Source organism: Chanodichthys erythropterus, chromosome 2 (assembly GCF_024489055.1).
Source record: "Chanodichthys erythropterus isolate Z2021 chromosome 2, ASM2448905v1, whole genome shotgun sequence".
Classification (NCBI taxonomy): domain Eukaryota; kingdom Metazoa; phylum Chordata; class Actinopteri; order Cypriniformes; family Xenocyprididae; genus Chanodichthys; species Chanodichthys erythropterus.
The window spans coordinates 30,614,039-30,634,476 of record NC_090222.1 but is presented as its reverse complement, the minus strand read 5'-3'; the positions used below and the strand labels follow the sequence as shown (position 1 = coordinate 30,634,476).

General features: G+C 37.1%; 1 protein-coding gene across 1 annotated transcript; it reads right to left on the bottom strand.

Moving 5' to 3' along the window:
• Nucleotides 1–7,586: 7,586 nt before the first annotated feature.
• LOC137029428 (meprin A subunit beta-like) lies at nt 7,587–16,658 on the bottom strand. Its single transcript, XM_067399034.1, has 11 exons — nt 16,532–16,658; nt 16,164–16,342; nt 15,763–15,981; nt 15,214–15,369; nt 14,807–15,031; nt 14,275–14,706; nt 13,972–14,145; nt 13,642–13,750; nt 12,577–12,645; nt 12,140–12,221; nt 7,587–7,625 (listed from the first exon to the last, which is right to left on the bottom strand). Exons 1-11 carry the CDS (start codon nt 16,645–16,647, stop codon nt 7,587–7,589), a joined length of 1,800 nt encoding a protein of 599 aa, XP_067255135.1. The 5' UTR covers nt 16,648–16,658.
• Between the last annotated feature and the right edge of the window lie 3,780 nt (nt 16,659–20,438).

Genomic DNA, 20,438 nt, shown 5'->3' with positions numbered 1-20,438 from the left:
CCTTAAGTATTCCCATAGTTCCTCCCCGACCCCGCCTAACCAGAGCTCAATACCACATCCACCCCCCACTTATCAAATCATCGTCCCGATGATTACATATTTATCTGGGCTACCCAAATCCAAAAACTAAATTACGCCTCTTTCATCACTCTTTTTAATTCATTCATCACCTGCAGCAACTGTTCTAGGACCATTGCCATTTCCCCTACTTTTCTGGAAGCGGGCCTTAACCCATCATTTAATTCTGGGGGGATTGCTGCAGCTTCCATACCCTGCACAGATCGTGGCTCTCTAAAGGGATTCCTATGCTGTCCCGCTGTAGCCCTCTGCGAGCGTCGAACTGAAAAGTCTGTCCCAGTGGTTATTACTTGATCCTCCTCCCTGGAACAATCCTCTTCTGCACTCCTTTCCCTTTCCACCCCCGAAGACAGGCTTACTGGTACCACCACTCGGAGCTCCTCCAAATCTTCCTCAGACCCAGATGATGCTCTGCTTGAACTGGAGTCTGTACTTTGATGCTGAATTGACTCTACAGGGTCCTTCTGTAATGGTACACAACGTCGTAACTCCAAACGATGCACATTCCTTGGTGGACGTGATTGATCCACTGGAACTATCTTATAGACCGCCTTATCCGGGTCCAATCTCTCCAACACACAGTGCGGCAAATCCTCCCAGATGTCCTGGATTTTATTTCTTCCCCTCACTCTTCGATTTCGTAGATACACTAGATCACCCGGATTCAGACTGGCATCTTTTACAACCCCTTGTCGTGTTTGCCTCTGCTTCGCCAAACTCTGTAACCGCTTCTGTGTCCACTTATATGCCTGTTGCAATTTATGCTGATGTTCAGTAACCCACGTCTCTACCCGTCCTTTTCTTTCTGCCACCCCACCACTTAACCAATGGTCAACTGGGAGATCAGGACTCCTGCCAAACATCAAGAAGAAGGGAGAGAATCCAGTTGTGCTATTTTCAGTGGTATTATATGCAAACAGTACTTCATGTAAGTATTCATCCCATCTTAATTTCTTTTCAGGAGGAAGGGCCCTGAGGAGGTCGTGTAACGTTCTATTAAATCTCTCACACTGCCCATTACCTTGAGGGTGAAATGCTGTCGTTCGACTCTTCTGCATACCATAAATTTCACATAACTGCTTCACAACTTCGGCCTCAAAGCACCGCCCTTGATCAGAATGAATTCGAACTGGAACTCCGTATCGATGAATCCACTCCTTGACAAGCACCTTGGCCACTGTTATGGCCCTCTGATCAGCTGTAGGTATGGCTACTGTAAATTTAGAAAAGACATCAGTTATAACAAGCACATTTTCTTTTCCACTCTGAGAACGTTCCAGCATGGTAAAGTCCAGAGCCACAACCTCCAAGGGTTTAGATGCTTGAATACTATTCATCACTGTTCTTACTTTAGGCTGAACGTCCTTAGACACAATACAACGAAGGCAATTCTTGCAGAGCTCCTGAACATCCTGGTACATCCCGGGCCAATAAAAGCGTTGCCGTACTAATTTAAATGTTCTATCAATCCCCTGATGACCTTGACGGTCATGCAGCTGACTCAGAACTTCCTGCTTTAAGACTTGAGGTAGCAGAAGCTGTTTTACCCAACCCCCTCTAGCATCTGCGATGACCCTATAGAAGATGCCTTCATGTTCTTCCACTTTATCCCACTGTCTCAACAGCTCCAATGTATCTTTTAACTCCTCTTTTCTTTCTTTCTTACCTGGCCCTTCCCCCTTACTCCAATAGAACTTAAACCGGGAGATAACGGGGTCCTGTTCTTGCAAGCTCTGCAAATCTTGTGTCTGGAATTCAGGAAAAACTGAAACAACATCCACTGCAGCTACAGATTGAGGTAAAACACTCCCTTCCTCCTGTCCTCCTACCGCATTTTGTCGGGACAGGGCATCGGCATTTCCATTCCTCTTTCCTGGACGATACACAATTTCAAAGTCAAACATGGCCAACTGTGAGGCCCATCGTTGCTCTACCGCCCCCAATTTAGCGGTCTTCAAATGGCTCAGTGGGTTATTATCAGTAAACACGATGAACTTATTTCCAATTAAATAATCCCGGAATTTCTCTGTTACTGCCCACTTAAGGGCAAGGAACTCCAGCTTCATTGTACTGTAATTATCCATATTACGTTCCGATTCCCTTAGACCTCTACTAGCATAGGCCACCGGCCTCCGCTTACCTCCCACATCCTGGGAAAGCACTGCTCCGAGTCCGGTATGGCTGGCATCTATTTCAAGCAAGAAAGGCTTAGTGAAGTCAGCATACACTAGCACAGGAGAAGATGTTAATTTCCTTTTTAATGTTTGAAAAGCTTCTTCACATTGATCATCCCACCTCTGTCTGAATTGTTCATTAGTTAAGTATACTCGTTTCTTTTGCTTCTTACCCTTTAGCCTGTCCCCCACGGCGGCCAATTGATGTAGCGGGGCTGCAATCCTGGCGAATCCTTGAACAAAACGTCTGTAATATCTTGCAAATCCCAAAAAAGATCTAAGCTCTTTCGCTGTCTGAGGTTTCGCCCATTCTGCCACTGCTTGAATCTTCTCAGGGTCTGTCGCCACCCCCTCACTAGAGATGACATGACCCAAGTAACGTACCTCTTGTTGGAAAAAACAGCATTTACTGAGCTTAACTTTAAGTCCATGATGCTGAAGTTGTTGCAAGACCTTCTCCAATCTCTCCAGATGTTGCTCCACTGTTGATGAAAATACAATCACATCATCCAAATATAAGAGCACTGACTGGAAACTTTCATCACTGAATATGCGTTCCATCAGACGCTGGAAAGTGCTTGGCCCATTGGATAATCCATACGGTAAACGGTTATACTCAAACAGGCCAAAAGGAGTACAAAAAGCAGTCTTTTGTTTATCTTCCTCTGCCACAGCCACTTGATTGTATCCACTTGCCAAATCCAAGGTGGAAAACCAACATGCTCCACTCAAAGCATCTAAAGATTCTTCAATTCTAGGCAAGGGATATGAATCTCTCCTTGTTTTAGCATTCAACTGCCTATAGTCCACGCACATCCGAATTGATCCATCCTTTTTCTTTACAATCACAATCGGTGATGAATATGGGCTGCAGCTCTCCCTAATGACATTTTGCTCTAACAATTGTTTAATATGTGCTTTAACCTCCTCATATTGAGTAGGGGGCAACCTCCTATACCTTTGACAGACGGGAGCATCATCTAACAATGGAATCCGATGTTCAATCAAATCAGTATACCCCAAATCCCCACTTCCTTCAACAAACACAGAGGCATATTTATTCAATAACTCCCTAGCCTTCACCTCCTGTTCCACATTCAACAGAGGAAAATTAAGGGTACTAAATCGTTGAGGGACTGTTACCCCTGACTGGGCCACATTACTTTGTTCAATAAAAACTGTACACTGTTGTTCTTGCTGTACCGGAATAAACTGAATATCAAAATCCCCCCCACTTACTACCACCTCAGCCCTATGTACAGACGCAAGTCGAATGTGTGGGTTTAAAAACACATCACTAGTACCCACATTCATAATTGGGACGAGCAATTGTCCTTTTTCTGGGGACACTATTGAACCTACCACTAACAGGTCTGCTGGTAAACTCCCCTCACTCTCTACTAGAGGTTCTAGCAGCAAGGATTCTTTAGGCATGAGTCTAGTATACCCACTTGTTGCACAAACCAATTGAAGAGTACCTGCTGCCACCTTAACTGGACTTGGGGCCAGCAGGTTCACAAAAGATTGTTTTTGTGTATCATGCAATTGACAAATTTCCAACGCCTGTTTCAAAGAGACTTCACATTGCTGCATTATAGAACTTTTTGAATACTGAGACCCAAACTGTTGCTTCAAAAGACCATGACAATTTCGAATTACATTCATACCAATCAAACCTGGCACCAGTTTCTTTCTTTCTCTTGTCTCTAGATCTAGTGTATCTTTCACAACTAACACCCCCTGTTTTGGAAGTATTTGGTCCAGGATTTTGATATCTAGCTCTAGATATCCCACATATGGGATATCTAGGCCATTGGCTGCTTTTAACACCAGCCAACCACACTCATTCAATGCATCTGTCTTCTTTCCTGCAAAATGCTGTTTAAAACAACTCTCAGTTATCATGGAGACCATAGAACCAGTGTCAATCAAACAGTTTATTTCCGCATCCCCCATCTTCACCACAGTGACTGGACATTGACCCACCAATTGTTTGAAAATTTCTGGGCTGGTTTCTCGAACAACAGAGCCAGGTAACCCCTTATTTACTATGTGGCTCTCCACAGCAAGGGGTGTTAGTTTAACTGGCCAGGCTTGGGGGCTTGGAACTGGGATACATTATCAACAGTATTTCTTTGCTGCCCCCATACTTGACCGGGGTTCACAATCTCATTACAATAACGTCCAATATGTCCCACTTTTTGACACTTAAAACAAATAGGCTGTCCTGAGGGATCAAAGGCATATGATCTTCATGACACTCCCTGCGGCTGCCTATTAACGACTTGCAAACTGGCCATTTTTTCAGTTAAATCACTTAACTGCTTTTGCTGACTTTTCATCATACCAAACAACTCTACTAACATTGAATCTGAACTCTGCTTTGCAATCACTGTTTCACTATCAATAGTACTAAAGGTCTCAGACCCCCTGATGTTTCAGAAGAACTCACTCCATCCCCAGCCCACTCAACCGCTTCTTTGCGGACATCAAGAAATGTTAGGCTTGGTTTCTGTCTAATCATTCTTTTTAGCTCTCTACAGAGTTCTTTACTTCTCACATTCTCTGCAAACTGATCCCTAAGCATGATATCTTCTTCAGACACGCCCCTGGGATTACAACTTTTCAATTCTTTTAACAGAGCCATTAATGCATGTGAGAACTCAATCAGAGTTTCAGTTTTCCCTTGTTGTCTTTCAAAAAACTGTCTCTGCAATGCAGTAAATGATTGAGCACTCCCAAACACTTCAAGAAGAGCTTCAAAAACTCCCTCTGGGCTGGAACGTATTTCCTTGGGTCTATACTTAATTTCCTGTTTGGCCTCACCCTCTAAGTGTTCCCATATAAAATCTGCTGCCTGAGCTTGAGTGAAATTTCGGGCCTTAAACACACTTTTCAGGTCCTCAATCCAATCACTCAAAGGTACACTTGAAGATTTACCTGTATACACTTTACATCTCTTCTCTCTTGGTACATAAACTACCTCTACCTTTGTTGTACTTCGTTCTTGCCGCACAGTCCCAGTGTCCATCCCTACATCTCTTGAAAGTCTCTCATTTTCAATGGCCAGTCTGTCCTTTTCCTCCTTCTCCTTCGCCAGTCTCCTCTTTAGGTCTGCCAGCTGCTCCTGAAGCTCCTCCATTATGACTCTCTGTACTGCTGATAAACCACAGTCCTTAGCCCCTGTTCGATCGTCTCTGTCTTCGCCACGGTTTTGATTTAATTTGTCCCACCGAAACAAACAAACAAAAAAACCCCAAAACAGAAAAAGAAAAAGAAAAAAAGAAAAGAAGTACCCCTAAATTGGAGATCCCATCCTCGTCGCCAAAATTCTGTTGTGTGGGTGTTTACACTCACCACAAGTATATTTCTTAATAAATATTTCTTTTATTTAACAAGGGTTCCTTTTCTTTAAAAAAACCTTTTAGACACTTAATTACATCAAAAAGAAACAAAACAACCTACAAAACTGCAAATAACAAAGAAAATTCAAAATAAATCAAACTCAAAATATAACCACATTAAATCAACAAACTGGGACAAATTAAATCAAAACCGAAGCAATCTGTTACAAAAAAACAAAATTATACAAAAAAATATCAATCACACATCACATAATTCCCAAAGAATAATAATAATAATAATACAAACAAATAATTTCCAATTAATTTCATACCTGTTACAAAAAAACCCCACTCTTACTCTATCCAATCTGGTTACTAGGATTCTCAGGGGTGCTTCCGATCTACAAATACATATAATACAAATAAAATAACTTTACATTTCTTCTCAAAACCCCACAACCAATCTCACACTTCATACCTTTTAAAACACCCAGGTTACACTCTCTGGTCGCTCTAGTTACTGGGGTTCTCGGGAGCACTCGCGGTCTACAAACACACATCCTTAACCAAACACCCCACACTATTTTCTTGTCAAATCAAACCCCTTAAAATGACTATATAACTCACCCTATCCTCCGTCAGTGCCGCATTTGTTTGGCGTGTATACCACGGTGTCTGTGCATCGCTCAAAATCTTCCGTGCTTGTCTCCCTTAAGTATTCCCATAGTTCCTCCCCGACCCCGCCTAACCAGAGCTCAATACCACACATATATTAAAAACAAAAGGATTACAGTGTAAAAGAATATTATTGTGTAGGCTACATAAATATAAAAATGTAATGATGAATAGTCATTGTGTGTATTAGAATTAGGATACCTATTTTCAATTCAGCCTATTACTACTTATAATGATGAACGAAACTGGCTAATTAATTGAACAATCTTGCCAATACACACACATATTAACTGACTGATCGCGCTGAGCTATTTGAAAGCCTGCATCCAACGCAGACGACTGAAAGATTGACTGGCCACTTAACAGGTAATTTCAGCAAAACATCACTCGTTGAACTCCTCAGTTGAATCGGTGTGTTTAATAAGTCAGTGTATTTTATAATGTTATATGTTATATAATATATATAATGTTATATCCTGCTTGTCCCGTAGATGATCTGCTCGCGCGCTTTAACTTCGCGCACGAGCAGATCAGTTTCTTCGCTTGAAAAGCGTTCAGCTTTTCCGACAACAAATTCCGGCATGTAAATGGCAATCCGCCATGGCGCAGTGCATCTCGCTCTTAAAGGGAAGGGGAGATGACACTCTGATTGATTTATTGAACGTTACACCCATTACTCATTAAGAGAATATGGACAACCCATTTCAAAAATGCGCCCCGGCGCACGGACCGTTTTTCAGTCGTTAAAATAGCAAAAGTGGATTTGGACACGCCCTGAGTGCACCTGAGCCATGCGCTTCACACTTTGCGTTTAGATCGTTAAAATAGGGCCCTTAATGACACATCTGTATAATGAAAAGGAAGAGTTGAAATACATCTAAATGAATCAATCAAATCAAACTTACTCAAAATTTGTGAATTGTGTGTGTATTGATATATGCAGCCCGATGTACAGTTATGAGTATGACATGAAACATCATATCACTGCCACAGCAGATTGTTTTTTTTTTGTTGTATAACAATGTTCTGTTATGTCTGCTGGACTCTGTGTTCCAGCTGATGAATTTGTTTAAAATAATGTTTTAGTGTAATGTGCCCTTAATGTTTTTAATATGAGATAAGTATTTAAAAAGCAAAAAGTTACTTGAAGCTGTGTTGTATTGTGAATATAGGCTACTCTAGGGTGTGTGTTGTGTGTAACAGCACTCTGTAGCCAAGAATATATCCACAATATATACCACAGCTTTTCATAAATTATTGGTCACATATTGCAGTAATGCACTAAAGAAGCAACATTATGAGAATGTCTTACCCCTCAGTGGGGCTTGTTGTTGTAGTTGAGTTTGGCTGAGCTCTATAGGAAACAAAACACACTGTTAGGTGTATATCATCAGATGCAAAATTGTTCTAAATGCTTTCTGACCACCATTTTGTAGCATGACTGAAAAATGGCTTAGACATTAATATTTAGAATTGTAAAACATTGCTCTTTAGCTGTGTAGGGCTGAGTAATGGTGCAACTTTTTTCTGCTCTAGCACATCGGTAATTCCTTTAAAGGTATACAAGTATGCCATTGTGAAATTTAAAGTGAGAACAGTTAATGTAACTTTTTGGACATTTTACATCTAAAAGGCCAAGAACATGGTGCTCTGTAGGGTCAAAAATGATCCCGTCAAGGTTCCTCTATGGCTGCAGATTCAGTTTCAAGGCTCTCTTCATGTCTGCTGTCTGGCGAGTTCCTTTGTAAGTTAGAATACATGAAATAGCATTAACCCCCCCCCCCCCCTTAAGTACAAAAGCTGCATGGACAGGAGAGTAAACAGTTCACTTGATATTATGTGTTTATTCTTACAGTTGTTTTTAATTCATTGTTGATATAGTGCACTCAACTGTCATGCACTAGGCCTATACTGAGATTAGATTAGTGAATGAACTAAGTGAGTGATATTGAACACTTCTATACTCTACTGTCAGTTGTCACATCACTATTGTGCTGTAACTTCCAGTGGCATGTGCCTCTCAAAACCAGGTATGTCACAGGATGTGCCACAACTTCCAATGGCATGTGCCAGTGGCACCGATACATAAGTTACCATACCACCTAATGTTAAAACCCGATTAATCTTTTATTTAAATCTCACTTCAAATAAGTATACATGGAAAACTTAGATTTGAGTAGGCTTAATAAGGTTACTTCTCCAGTGTAGAACACAGCATGTAAACTCTATTATGAAATGTTGTTGCTGTTCTCAGTGAAATCATCCTGCTGCCCAATAGAGTGCCCCAGGGATGACGCGTTTTTGTAGGCCATGGGTTAGCGGCGCATGGGTTCCCTCGATCGAAAGCCTATGCATTTTTCCCATAGACTTTTGGAAAATCGCAGAAAATAAGCTCTGTGTTTAACAAAGGGTTATGACACTTACACATTTTTTCTATCAAGATAATCTTTACAAGTTAACACAACATTTATAGATTTTGAAGCCTAAATAAAGTCGTCAGATATAAAAGGCTAACAGTAGGCTATAAACGGACTACAAAACACCATGGTCGCGGATCAACGTCGTCACCACCAAGCTTCCTCAAACTGTTTTAAAAAACAACTCTATTCATAACAGCACAGATCATAATCAGCGAGCATGTTTTTAAATACTTTTTCATGAGAAATGCTGTCCAAATGTCCCGTTTTTAATGATGACGTCTAAAGTCCCGCCAAAGGAAGTAGTCCCTTTTAGCAATTTGTTAGCAACCGCCGATTTTAAGACACAGTAAAAGTTTAAAAACTCACAAGTTGGTTATATCTGGTGTGTTTTATGTCATAGATCAAAACGTGAAAGTATTTAGAGGCTTTGTTAACCACAGACCTTATTTCAGGCGATTTAGCAAAAACCCATTCAAAAAACCCATAGACTTGACGGCGTTGGAACCGGAACTCCTAAAATGCTAACTCACTTCCGGGTTTTGCCTACAATAACGCGTCATCCCTGCTGCACTCTATTGATTTACAGTTCTACCATATGATACCACTAGATGTCACCAAATGATTCAATAATTTGGCACTTTGCAAAGTCTTAAAATCAAAATTTTAATCAAACATTGAAGAGATATACATTTGTAATCATTGGAATTACAGTTAAGATTAGCATGATTGATTTCTTTATCGCAGGCAAGTGATTATAGATACAGTATGTGTAAAGAGCTTAAAACAGGCAAGAGTGGAAAATGATAAGCAAAAAATATTTTCATGATATTTTTTATATCATCTGAGCTTAAGTAAAACATATCCAAAAGAATTTTTGAAATATTTGATATATTTTGGATTTTATGAGTTGTGACTCCCAGGTCACGTTGCCTGATTAGGGTATAAAAAAAGGACCAAGTCATTAATCTGTTAACTGTCACTGGCCTACTTGCCACTGCATGCTTAAAACAATTATATCCTATACTTTACCTGATGTAATATTGACAAATTATATATCATTCAAAAGCTTACGAACTCAAGATTCAGCCTGTGAAAACCATTTTGAAATCGGACCTTGCTTTACCATAAAAATGGTACTTTAATTTCTTTTAGCAAGCTTCTCACCTAGTGGGTGGTGTCAGGTTTTGTATTACACAATTTATTTGAACTACTTTATATAAAAAAAAAAAATTCTAATCTTGACAAAACACATATCATTGGAAAGTTCTGAGTCTCACGGTCCCATCTGCCAACTGTTTTTTGATATTGAGACTGAAATGTATAAGTTTGATACAGGAGAATGCATTAAAAAAACACCCAGTGGCTATTTTTGGTACAACGCCTAAAAATCTCATGGGAAGTTACATTTTGTGATATTAAATTAAAATTTAGAACACAAATTGGTTAGACATATGACTTTGATTTGATAGTAATTTTAGAGTAAAAATTATTTTGTAAAATATACATTTTATATAAAATATTTACAGTACAGTCCAAAAGTTTGGAACCACTAAGATTTTTAATGTTTTTAAAAGAAGTTTCATCTGCTCACCAAGGCTACATTTATTTAATTAAAAATACAGTAAAAAACAGTAATATTGTGAAATATTATTACAATTTAAAATAACTGTGTACTATTTAAATATATTTGACAAAGTAATTTATTCCTGTGATAAAAGCTGAATTTTCAGCATCATTACTCCAGTCTTCAGTGTCACATGATCCTTCAGAAAACATTCTAATATGCTGATATGCTGCTCAATAAACATTTATGATTATTTTCAATGTTGAAAACAGTTGTGTACTTTTTTTTTCAGGATTCCTTGATGAATAGAAAGTTCAAAAGAACAGCATTTATCTGAAATACAAAGCTTCTGTAGCTTCTATTATACACTACCGTTCAAAAGTTTGGGGTCAGTAAGAATTTTTATTTTTATTTTTTTGAAAAGAAATTAAAGAAATGAATACTTTTATTCAGCAAGAATGCATTAAATCAATCAAAAGTGGCAGTAAAGACATTTATAATGTTACAAAAGATTAGATTTCAGATAAACACTGTTCTTTTCAACTTTCTATTCATCAAATAATCCTGAAAAAAAATATTGTACACAAATATTTTGTACAATTGTACACATTAAATGTTTCTTGAGCATCAAATCATCATATTAGAATGATTTCTGAAGGATCATGTGACACTGAAGACTGGAGTAATGATGCTGAAAATTCAGCTTTGCCATCACAGGAATAAATTACTTTGTCAAATATATTCAAATAGAAAACAGTTATTTTAAATTGTTATAATATTTCACAATATTACTGTTTTTTACTGTATTTTTAATTAAATAAATGTAGCCTTGGTGAGCAGACGAAACTTCTTTTAAAAACATTAAAAATCTTAGTGGTTCCAAACTTTTGGACTGTACTGTAGAGTACATTTGATTTACAGTAAATATAATCATTTTTTGAAGTTACCTTTTCTTTAAAAAAAAACAAAAAAACAAGACCAAACTTATGTCTAAAACATTCTTAAATTACAACCATTTAAATTTAGTGTAGTGTTACGTATATTCTCAAAAAAGGGAGCAACAGTTTTTTTAATATGGTTACCTTAGACTTTTCCCCTCTTAGGGTTAATCCCTTTTTTATACCCTAAACAGGCAACGTGACTCAGGAGTCACATACATTTCAAAACATGCTAAATAACAACATATGACTTTTTTTTTTTCTTCAGCACCCTAAGACAATGTTCAGAATTAATGTTAGCAGTAATATAATTTTTTTTCCAAAAGAAAAGTAAGTTTAATATATAATTATCTACTTAAAAATCTGAATGTTCTCCACCACTGGCAGCCATGTTGGATTTAGATCAGGCTTTCAAATAGATCACTGAAAACTTGAAGCAAATCATGTGACCAGCATACTTGAGACAGACCAGGCATTGATAAATGATAAAAGGATTTAATAAAAAAATTGTTCTTATGCCCCATGTTGCCTGATTTAGGGTTAAATTGCACATTCAATGCTAGCAAGCACAGGAACTTTACATGCTCTCCCCATCTTAGCATGGGTTTCCTCTGGGTGTTACGGTTTCCTCCACAAGACATCTAGCATACTTGAATTGGAGACAATAAATTGTCCATAGGCATGGGTGAAAGAGTGAATGCGAGTAAGTGTGTGTTAGCCCTGTGATGGACTGGCCATCCTTCCAGGGTGTTTCCCTGCCTTTGACCTGAGATGCTTGGATAGGCTACAAAGGGATAGGCTGTGCAATCATGAAAAGGACAGTTGCCTTGGAAAATGAATCAGTGGATTTAATGGAATCGTAGATAGATGCAGTGCTTTGACAATGATTAAAACTCTAGTCAGACACTGGATATTGATTAAAAGTGTCTTCCCATGTTTAATTCACCAGCATAAGGAAGCAAACCACCAAGAGGATCAGAGAAGAAACAGTCTTGGCACTGGAATTGCAAAATATGTCCAGACATTCACTAAAAGAGGAGAGAAATACAGATGTGAAATTCATATTAATTTCATCACATTTTGGAGAGTTTGTGCAATAAATAAGTTTCATTATATCTTCTAGCAGAAGAATGCAACTTAAACATGTATGCTTATTAAAATGTTTTAGTAAAAATATGTAGTTTTAACATTTGGTATCTGTTGAACTTGTGAATATATACTGTGAATCAATCCTCACAACACAGTTTATTTTTGATGACTATAAAGCAGCCTTCCAAATCTTAAGAATTGCAGGCAAATAATAAAGCAGCTATTATGTAGGACTTTTTTCAACATTTTCCATCCACATAAAAAAAAATCTAACCATATGAGATTGTGGCTTACCCCTCAGTAGGTTCTGGTGTTGAAGTTGTATTTGTAAAAGTTGTTGTCTGATGAGGTGTGGGAAGAGCTCTAGGAGGGAAGATACTGTTAGGTTTATTTCAACAGATACTAAATGAATGTATCAAATTTCCTTCAGTAAACTTTGACCACTGTTTTAGAGTGTTTTAAACAATGATTATTCAAAATTACAAAGCTCCGACCTTCTATTCAAGAATATCATAGACCGTTAGCATCGAAAATAACCAAAGAGTTTCGATAGGAACTCTCATTCCAGCTTAATAATCAAAGAACTTTGCTGCCGTACCATGGCTGCAGCAGGCGCAATGATATTACGCAGCGTCTGTGACCCCCTGCTTGCACAGGGAGCGTGCCTTGCAACCATGGAGTCATTTGTGAGAGACGCTGTGTAATATCATTGTGCCTGCAGCACCCATGGTACGGCAGCAAATTTCCTTGATTATTACGCAGGAATGAGAGTATAGTTCCAAGCCATATAGGCCTAGAAAATAGCAACTTTTCATTTTCCGCTGGTCTTAGTACTCGATGTAACTACAGAAGAGTCAAGTTTTAAATAGGAAAAATATCTAAACTCTTTGGTCATTTTTGAGCGAGATGCTAACGGTCTAGTCGGATTCAATGAACTATGCTAAGCTATGCTAAAAGTGGTACCGCCAGAACCGGAGATCAGCTGAATGGATTTGAAAATGGTAAAACTCAACTGTTTAACTCTAGAGGAGTTGGAAAATGAGCCTATTTTCAAAAAAAGTGGAGTGTTCCTTTAAGCTAGTTCTAGACTAAAATGTATGTTTGAGCTATTTTAACTGAAAGCAACTTGCACTGACATATCTTAAAATATGTCACTGCCATTGCTTTGTCTCAGGATGCACACCAGTAATGTTTTTTCAAGTGTACATTTTACCTAAATATCCTAATTAAACTAAGGCCTAATCCTGGCTTAAACTCTGTCTGTGAAACCGGGCCAGAGTGTTTAATTTTTTATTAGGCCTACCTTTAAAACGTTTTTTTTTTTTTTACAAGTACAACAAAAGTTAAAAGGATATTCACCTTGGGGCACATGGTCCCTGCGGGGCACTCGCATCAGGAGAAATGTTGAAATTCTTCACTGTCACTTTAGAGCAGGGTAGAGAGTGATTCTGAAGTAGCCCTGAGATATCTATGAAAAAGTATTCAGGATTAGTAAACAACATTTAGCTGAATATTCTCAGAACTTGAAAGGGATGGATAAAATACAGTGTTCCATCACCAAATTTAGTAAGTTGAATTTCTCATAGCGTAGCATTAACGTTTCCATAAAAACAAAACAAAAAGTGCCCCATATTCTACCCATTTTGTACTTAAAACAGGGTTTTTCTGAGGTTACTTCACAAAACCTACCTTGCATGTTGAAGAGAAATATGATGTCACCACCCTTGATGAACTCTCTTCTGATCAGATCATCTTTCATAATGAAATATGTATAAGCCGAAAAAAGACCCACATATACGGTCTCATTGCCAATGGTGACTCGAGTTCCATTTTTTCGAGGATTGTCCCAGTAATATATGCCATCTGTTACAACAAAATATGTCTTTTAAAAAAGCCCTTTAAAGTTAGAGATCAAACTATGTATTTGATCTTTAGCTAAATAAAATCCTGCATATAAACATGTGATGCGACAGAAAAAAATAGGATTCTCACTGGAAGAAATCGAAGTAGGGTCAGTGGTGATGCTTTGTTCAGAGGACATGCGCTTCTGTATGTGTGGATTCTGGTCAAGCATCTGGAAGGTTATTTGTCTCCATGGACAAGGCCACTGCAACTGGTCATCATATGCTCCAGATACCAGATGAACAAACATGGCAAGAAAAGTCGGATACACTGCTAATGCAGCCTGAAAGCGATAGTCATCACTAGAGTAATACAATGGACTGTAATGTGTTGAAGTTTCCATTATTTTAAAGTCCCTTATCTGCCATGTGTGGGGACACTCAGTCTCTGAAATATTGATATCATCCAGTGAAAAGCCTCCACTGGAGTTTCCAGCTCCTTTACGGGCTTCGAATACAACTTGGAAGGTTTTATTTACATTCAGTGACACATGATGCAGCTTCCAGTAATTACCAGGGTGTTCTTCAAGAAATTAAAATGTAACATTAAACTTCTTAGGAACATCTTGATAAACAGACCTATATGTTTTGTAATATGTACAGTATTTGAGGAAGAGACAGACCTGTGATCTGATCCATAAGTCTGAGAGTTCCTCTGTTGTCTTCTTCATTCTGGTACTCTCGGATCCAGATGTTGAGCTGGTCAGACTCATTACCACTGTGATAGTAGTAGAACTGCAGACACTGGACTTTGCAGTCTCTTTTAGGGGTCATTGTCTTGCTCTCCATTCTGGCTGTGTCCCCTTCATTTCTGCCCTCTGTGCTGAAGTGCATGAAAAAAGACGTCCCTGTAGGAATGAAAACAGGTAGATGTGTGGGGGGGTACAGTGACTGCAACTGTGACTGCAACTGTGGATGAAAGTGAAGCATTTCTTTTTGGGCAGTTATATAATATAGTATAAGTAAGGTCACTTCCTGTGATGTCAGAACAGATGCTTTCCATTGTCTGACTGACTGTAACAGATCTCACCATTCTGTTCTTTGCTCAAGTAGCTGTGGTCAGTCACACTGATGCCACTCACTGACTTCACTCTCTGCCAGCCATGATCAGCAGCAGAACAGACGCTCATCTGACACAGAGATTCATCATCAAAACTGCAGTGGTCAAGAAAAGAGATGGAGGAACCTGTAATGCAAACAGACAAACACGAGGCAAAATCAATTCCTTAAAATTCCCCATTCAAGACATGTTTTCCATAGTCTCCCTTACATCAGTCTGGTAACACTTTATTTTAGGGTCTTTTAACTAGGTTCTTATTAGCATGCATATTAATAGAATATTGGCTATTTATTAATATTAAGCACACATTAATGCCTTATTCTGCATGACCTTATTTTACATTCTTAATCAATACCTAAACTTAACAACTACCTTACTAACTATTAATAAGCAGTAATTTAGGAGTTTATTGAGGGAAAAGTCGTAGTTAATAGTTTATATGTGTTTCCTATACTAAAGTGTTACCATCAGTCTTTAAGTGAAAGTGAAAAATGAAAACAATATGTGTAAAACACTCACTGCATTTATAGAGTTTGTTGAGCTCAATCGCATCATATTCACTGATGTCCAGGCGTTGACCAATCACGTCTTGGAACTCGGAAAGCTTGGTAATGATCGTGGATGCATTACCGTTACTGAAGGCATTTTTATCATAATGCATTACAGAATAATAGTCATATGGGGTGCCTTGGGTGGTGGTCTCATTCTCACTATATTTATCGAAATTGCTCTCCTTCCCTGAAAATAAAGACCAGTTGAGTTATTAAGGTGATTGTTCATACAGAATGGCTTACTTAAGAGCTGATTAGTTAAATGAGCACTGCAAACAGTATGCCAGTGTACGTCTGTATTTAACTGTTTTACTCTTTTCCTAAAAAACAAATAATGTTAAAAACTAAATAATAAAACTACAAGGCAACCTTTTATGATGTTTTCAAATTTGATGGTCACATAATCATCTCTGTCATATCTTGACTGCTCATGCCAAAATCCTAGTGCGTGGAGAAACTCATGCTCAACAATGCCTTTTATTCCACAGCCATCTCCAATGGAAAGAGGCTGACCTCCAGAATATATGCGCCCAACATATGACCAACACCTGCAAAATAAGTGAGAGATAACAGCACATTCACGTAGCAGATAATGTATGTGCATTAATATTTTGCCTGGCAGTGTAAAAGGCCTTTATACTGTTGATTCAGTTTAGCATAGTTTAGGCTGTATCAGAATAGACTATAATACCATATATTACTAAAATTGTGCATTACTAACTGGAACCATACTGTACCCTTCATGACTCTCCACAGAGACGTAATACATTTCTGCTGCTCTTGGTTTAAAGTCAATACATGATTTCAGTCTGAATTGTTCAAAGGCTCTCAAAATGACTCCTTTATAGTTCATATCTATAATCACAATCAAAAATACATGATGGATGAAAAACATATAAAAGTAAAACTAATTTAAAAGTTTAGTAAACTGTAAGTGAGAAATCCATCTTTTCTTACTTAGATTCACACTCAGCTCATATGGGACAGGAATATCCCATCGATTCCCAAGAATGGCGCTCCTTTGATTAGGCTTTAAAGCAGATTGTTTTACATATAAATATGATATTGACTGATTTCTGAATTATCCAGTATTCAATGTGCTTTTAGAATTTCTTAGAACAGAACTCACCATCACGATGTCTCCTTCTCTGAGATTTAAACCTATAGCATTCAGTTTAAAGTAAATATGCTTGAATAAAATAGGAATAAAATATATAAAAATAATGATTTATGAACAAAAACATATATACACAGTACCTTACTGCTTATATAAATCTACTTCTTGAGATAATATAGTAATTTTACCTTTGTTTATATCAGGAATGTCCTTCCATTCCTCAGTGCCTTTGAGGAAAATATAATGAAGAAAACAAAAGAAGACAGAGAGGTGAAGTTAAAGAGAAATAAAAGTGATAAAAACTTTACAACAGATTAATGTCAGTGACTGTGCTGTACTTACCATTTATATCTGGTGGGAGCTGAGAACATGAGATATGAAAACAATACTCAGACATTATGAAAATATATATTTTTTAAAAATCAACAGCTATATATCACCTTCAGTGACAATGTATTATAAAGTAAGCCTTCTACTATCCAACTTACCGTTGGTGATGCAAGACAAAGAGCCAAAGCCAAACTCAGCAGAAGAAAAGCACATAACTGCATTTTTACTGAGAATCCTAATGATCACATTTTATGAATGATTATCAGTTGCATTAAAAGTTGCAAGCAAAATTCAAGGGATACACAAAGTATTTAATAATTTTGAAATACTAGTATCTCAATTAAATTTGAAAATATGTTATTAAAAAAATAAAAGGAGGATACATACCAGTTTTCAGTCTTTAACGGCTAAAGTTAAAACATATAACTGCTTGACCACCGAGCTTGGCAGGTAAAAACCAAGTGAGATTGTCTGGACATTTGACAAGTTATTTAAAAAGTTTAGTACTTCCTTATACTGAGCTCTCATTGGAAACAATGACACACACACACACACACACATGCTAAATTAGACTCATATAATTTAGTCTTTTATGTGCCTTCTGGCTTCTTCCGGAGACCTTTTCTAATCATGACTATTCTTATAGAAAATGAACTGCTGTCCTTACTGGTGAAAATTACTGATTATCTAATTGTGAACTACCCCAGTCATCAATTTGCCATTAACTACAGAATAGTTATATTATTGACTGAGGAGTAATTCTTCTTTTGCTCTATAATAGTTTCTACATAAACTATGAATCAGTTTTATAAGATGTTATCAAGATTGCTTCACTTTGAGTTGAAGTGGATTTAAATTGTTTTATTCCAACACAAATGGAATAAAACAATCCTGAAGTTTTTGTTTCTGAAATTACACATGAACCAGCATCTCTTCATCATTCCTCGCATACAAGAACAAGGGTGAATGACGTTCATAAAGAACACATGGCAACATTCCAGATATACATATTACAGTTCATGTTAGCTATTTCTCTCTAAAGCTGTTATGCTAGAAGAATCTCTGTTCAAGATTGTAATAGGAGAATAATAGCAGAAAGTGACTCCCAGAAAGAGATTTCAACCAAGAGGGCAACTGAAGTTCTGCATAGTGGACTCATTTGACCAATGACTGCCCTGAGCAATTCTGTTACTTTCTTCTTCTTTTTTTCTACTGTACATTCTATAAAGTAATGACTCATTCACTTTTAGATGTTGTCAAGAATGCATTGATAGAGTTAGTATTATGTAGAAAAGTTTTTTTTAGCATTTTGAAATGTAGAGATTGTATTTATTTAACAAAATATGGTTTGGGCTGAAGATTAAAAATGCTGTGTTAAGAGTTTAGACAAGGTCATTTAAGTATTGGTAAAAGCTTGTTAACAATTGAAAAAACTCTAATATGCAGCCTTTGTTTAAAGTAGGCATATACATTTGTGTAAATTAACTTTTACCCCAATAGAGGTTTTCTTTTTCCTTTCTCTTTTTTATTTATTTATTTTTTTAGTTGCCAGCTAGCAATAGCTTTTTTTCCCTTTAAAAAAAAAAAAAATCATTTTCACATAGCTTTCATGGCACCCAGAATGTGATCACCATGAGCCAATGAAGCATAAGTGATCAGATTTTTGTTTCACACACAAAGTTTAAATTAGCCTAGTTAGATCACATGCATTCAAAGCCGGAAGCTTTAAACATTAGCGTACAACAACTTTCAATTTAGTGTATCAATGGCAGTGCCCATAGCATGAGTTTTTGTGACTTTTGTACAGTCCATCAAAAGCATTAAATCTTTTAAGTTGCAAGCATTATTTTGATGTGTTCTTTTCACATTTTGTGTAATTTAAACTCAAATTTCTGTTTTTAATGAAACTGCTTGATAATTTTGAAAACGGGGCAGTGGCTTTCTAGTTCCCAGCATGCTTTGCAGTGGACTCGATAAGGAAAATACATGTTTTTTTTGTTTTGTTTTGTTTTGTTTTTTTAATAAAAAGCAACATCTTTTAGTGTGTAAAGTTATGTTTGACATTTAAAACAGTTTCTGTTTTGATAAAATTTAATATAAATAAGATTACAGTTTTTTCCAGACGCTAGGACACATTTATCAATACTTAGGTCACTTTTGCAAAACTCTTCACACAGTTCTCATAACCAACTTTCAGCTTGGCAAAGCAGTTCATTTCACACTCAAATTGCACTACAACTACCAAAACACTTTATTCAGGTCTCAAATCAACTCATTCTTCCAGAACACTAGCAAAGGTTGACAGCCGACAAACACACTCTGTCACCCACAAAACAATGACCTAAAAAACACTAACAACATGTAGCATTATAAAACGTTTTCTTGTGTAAAACAATGACACATCTCTGTTTATAATTCACTGCAATATATGTTACTGGAATGAATCAGACATGATGCAGAATTCGTCAATATTTTATGTCGTTTATTTATTTTTATAATTTTTTATAATTCCAAAATACAAGAATTTGTATACACACCATCCACTGATACAGATACAATTCAATTGTTTTTATAGCATTTAATTTTCAGATTTAAAATATATTTCATTAAAATATTACTGTAGGAATGTAGCAAATTGCTGTCTTATTCAGTTTTGTATTATGTTATTGTTTTGAACATAAGTTTAACAGTTTTGAAAACAGTATGTAAGCATGTGCAAATTTGCCTGTACGTACAAAGAGTTTTGGCAGTTGTTGTGTCTGAGTGAGAAAAGAATTCATGAAATTTGAGAGATGTAGTCATTGAATGCATTTTGTGCAAAAGCAATGATAATTGATCCTCAGTTTAGCCCACATAGACTTGTGTTGGGCTCACTGTGTGAAGAGTTTTGCAAAAGTGACCTAAGTATTGAGAAATGTGTAGCGTCTGTAAAAAACTGTAATTTGTTCTAGGGCCATAACTAAATTAGTCTTTAATGTGGTTATCCACTGTATACACATCCACTTCTGTTTAAATATGTCAAACTGTTTATCATTTATATCACATTTTATCTTATATGTACTTGCAAAATGAATAAAAAGGGTTTGTTAACCAGAGTCAACATCATAAATGAATGTCTCACACATCCACACACATGCTCCAGTTGTCTGTGTTACATGTACACAAACAAGTCTTTGTGTGCTTGTGCTGACATCTAT